The following is a 2,755-nucleotide window of genomic DNA, read 5'->3' on the forward strand; positions in this document are numbered from 1 at the left end:
GATCGGCCCTCAAATTCTAACTCCTCTTCCCAGTCAAAACTGAGGAAATCTACCCTATTCTTCCCCCAGGACAAGACTGAGAATCCTTCACCTGAGAAGTCAAGTGAGGGAAACGAGAGGCTGTCTGTCTTGAGCAAAAGGTTGCATCCCCAATGCCGGTCCTCACCTCAAATCATAACTTAAGCAGACTGCGGGGGCCGCATTGGGACGCACTTGGTGGTGGAGCAACAGACCTGGCTAAAGGACTGGATGCCTTCAGGAAGGTGATAACTCAACCCAGAGGGCCAGACCTGTGATCACTTGGAGCAGCAGGCTATGCCTTACCAAGTCCGCCCGAGACCCTGAGGAGAACCCGGCAGAGAGCTACCGCTCAACTCCTGCGGGTAAGGCCCGAAACAAGGCAAGACTGAAACCGGTACCCCAGGACCAGAACTTTTGGGGCAGCGGCCACCCCCACACTCCCCAAAGGAAACAAGAGAAGGCAATTGAGACACCGAGAAACAGGCTACCCTCTCCCGGGTCACCCGGCTCTCATCTCTAGGCTTGTAGGTCTGCTTGTAGCGGATGGAGCAGGGCTGGGAAGACGCGGACAGCAGGTCCCCTCTGATTGGACGACGCAAAGTCCCAGCCCGGCACCTCAGCAGCTTAAAAACGAAAGCCCCCGACGAGCAAGATCTAGAGCGGCCCCGGCCGGCCATGCGCCTTGGCGCGGAAGTGCAGAAGGGGTGGCTGGAGGCCAGAGAGGCCACGCAGAGGCCCAGGGACCGAGAGACAGCCGAGCAGCCAGACGTGCCCGCTGGGCAGGAAGCTGCACTGAGGTAGCAGGCTCCAGAGGGTCATGGCCGAGCTTAAGTCGTTGTCCGGGGACGCGTACCTGGCATTGAGCCACGGCTACACCGCTGCCGGTCACGCCTACGCAGCGGCGCGCGGACCAGAGACTACACGCGGCTTTGGTGCATCCGGTCCAGGTGGCGACCCTCCCCGCGACGCCCTGCTTCCCGCGTCCCCGCCGCGACGGTCGAGAGCAGCGGGGAGCAGAGCGGCGACGAGGACGATGCCTTCGAGAGGCGGCGGCGGCGGCGAGGGCCCGGGGTTTCGGTGGACGCAAGGCGGCGGCCCCGGGAGCAGCGCTCACTACGGCTCAGCATCAACGCGCGCGAACGGCGGCGAATGCACGACCTGAACGACGCGCTGGACGGACTGCGCGCAGTCATCCCCTATGCGCACAGCCCGTCGGTGCGCAAGCTCTCCAAGATCGCTACGCTGCTGTTGGCCAAGAACTACATCCTCATGCAGGCTCAGGCTCTGGAGGAGATGCGGCGCCTGGTGGCCTACCTCAACCAAGGCCACGGTCTCGCTGCGCCCGTGGCCGCCACGCCTCTCACGCCCTTCGGCCAGGCAGCGGTCTACCCGTTCTCGGCGAGCTCGGCGCTCGGGCCCTGCCCAGACAAGTGCGCCGCCTTCTCCGGATCGCCCTCGGCGCTTTGCAAACACTGCGGCGAGAAGGCCTGACCGTGCCGAGCCCCTCCGCAGCCGCTTTCTATTAGACTACCCACTGTCCTCACTGGCCCTATGAGGAGAAGGCAGCCGGACCCCGGACCCTGATTGTAGAACTGTTGGGTGCAGAACCCGAAGTCGGTCCTGGCAGAGCCAGAGGACTCTCCAGATACCACCACATCCACAGAGCTCTCTCAGGGTCCGCTAGGCGTTGCCAGCGCCGTAGGGGTGAGGATGACAGGTTACCAGCTGTGCGCCAAAAGAAAGCCACGGTAGGAAACAGGTAAATGGCTGGTCCCACTTCTGACAGGTGACTCAGCCCAAGGCTCAGGAGCGCAGACACCGAGCACTTCCTAGCACTAGGGATCGTCCTCTGCCCCAATCCCTTCTAGGCCAGTCTGCAGGGCCTTGCTCCAATTAGACGTGTTCCGCAGGACGGGTGGTGTGGCTCCTCACTGGGGGACCTCTGATGGCCCCAAGACTCCGGACCGGGCCGCTGAGAGAGGCTCCACCGCGGTCCTTTGCAACAGAAGTGAGGGCAGATGTAGGAACCCAGGAGATGAAATTTGCAGCATTTTCCAAGTATAAACGTGTTCTGTAACGTTCTTTCCTGCCCAGAGGCTCAGGAAACCCACTCTGGCCTCAAAGTCTGTGGACTCGTCTCTAAATACGCCCGAATCGCCAGCGCCTGCCTCCCGCGGGCTAGGAACGGCGTCATTTCGTGCTGTTTGTTCCAAGGTGGAGTACAGGTCCTCACAACTCTCACGGGGCTACTTGAGGGTCAGCCGAGGACTTCAGTCTAGATTCAGGGTCTGTGAAGCCCCTCTGCTCCAGTTCGGGGACTTCGGGAGGAAGCCCGGCTACCGGTGAGTACCCGGCGCTGAACTAAATGGTAACTGGTCACTCACAAAGTGGAACCGCAACCCAGAATCCTGACACTGTCTCTAGCCGGAGCCTTAGCCAGGAGCCCGAGATGCTTGCTTGTTTTCGCTGCGTGGCCCTCGGCAGCTTCCGCCTCTGTTTACCCAATTATCTCGGCCTTCGTAGAGGTAAAGAAAATCGAGAGAGGGCTGCCTCCCTGCAAAGCGCCTGTCTATGGCGCTTAACTTCAATTAAAGCGCTTGAAAAGGCCCTTTTGTATTTGCAAAATGACGTGTGTGTTAAGTCTTATTCATAAAGACGTATGCTCAGTACTGGCTTCTGCTCATTTCCATTTTTATTTCTTAATTCTTTTTCCGTCCCCTAAACTAATCTGCTT

The 2,755-nt window shown here is 59.9% G+C and overlaps 1 protein-coding gene across 1 annotated transcript; it reads left to right on the forward strand.

The window, feature by feature from the left end:
• The first annotated feature begins 838 nt into the window (after nucleotides 1-838).
• Bhlhe23 (basic helix-loop-helix family member e23) lies at nucleotides 839-1,512 on the forward strand. Its single transcript, XM_038329856.2, is given in 2 exon segments — nucleotides 839-976; nucleotides 979-1,512. Coding segments are annotated over 2 exon segments (672 nt in total).
• The last annotated feature ends 1,243 nt before the right edge of the window (nucleotides 1,513-2,755 follow it).

Source organism: Arvicola amphibius, chromosome 5 (assembly GCF_903992535.2).
Source record: "Arvicola amphibius chromosome 5, mArvAmp1.2, whole genome shotgun sequence".
NCBI lineage: Eukaryota > Metazoa > Chordata > Mammalia > Rodentia > Cricetidae > Arvicola > Arvicola amphibius.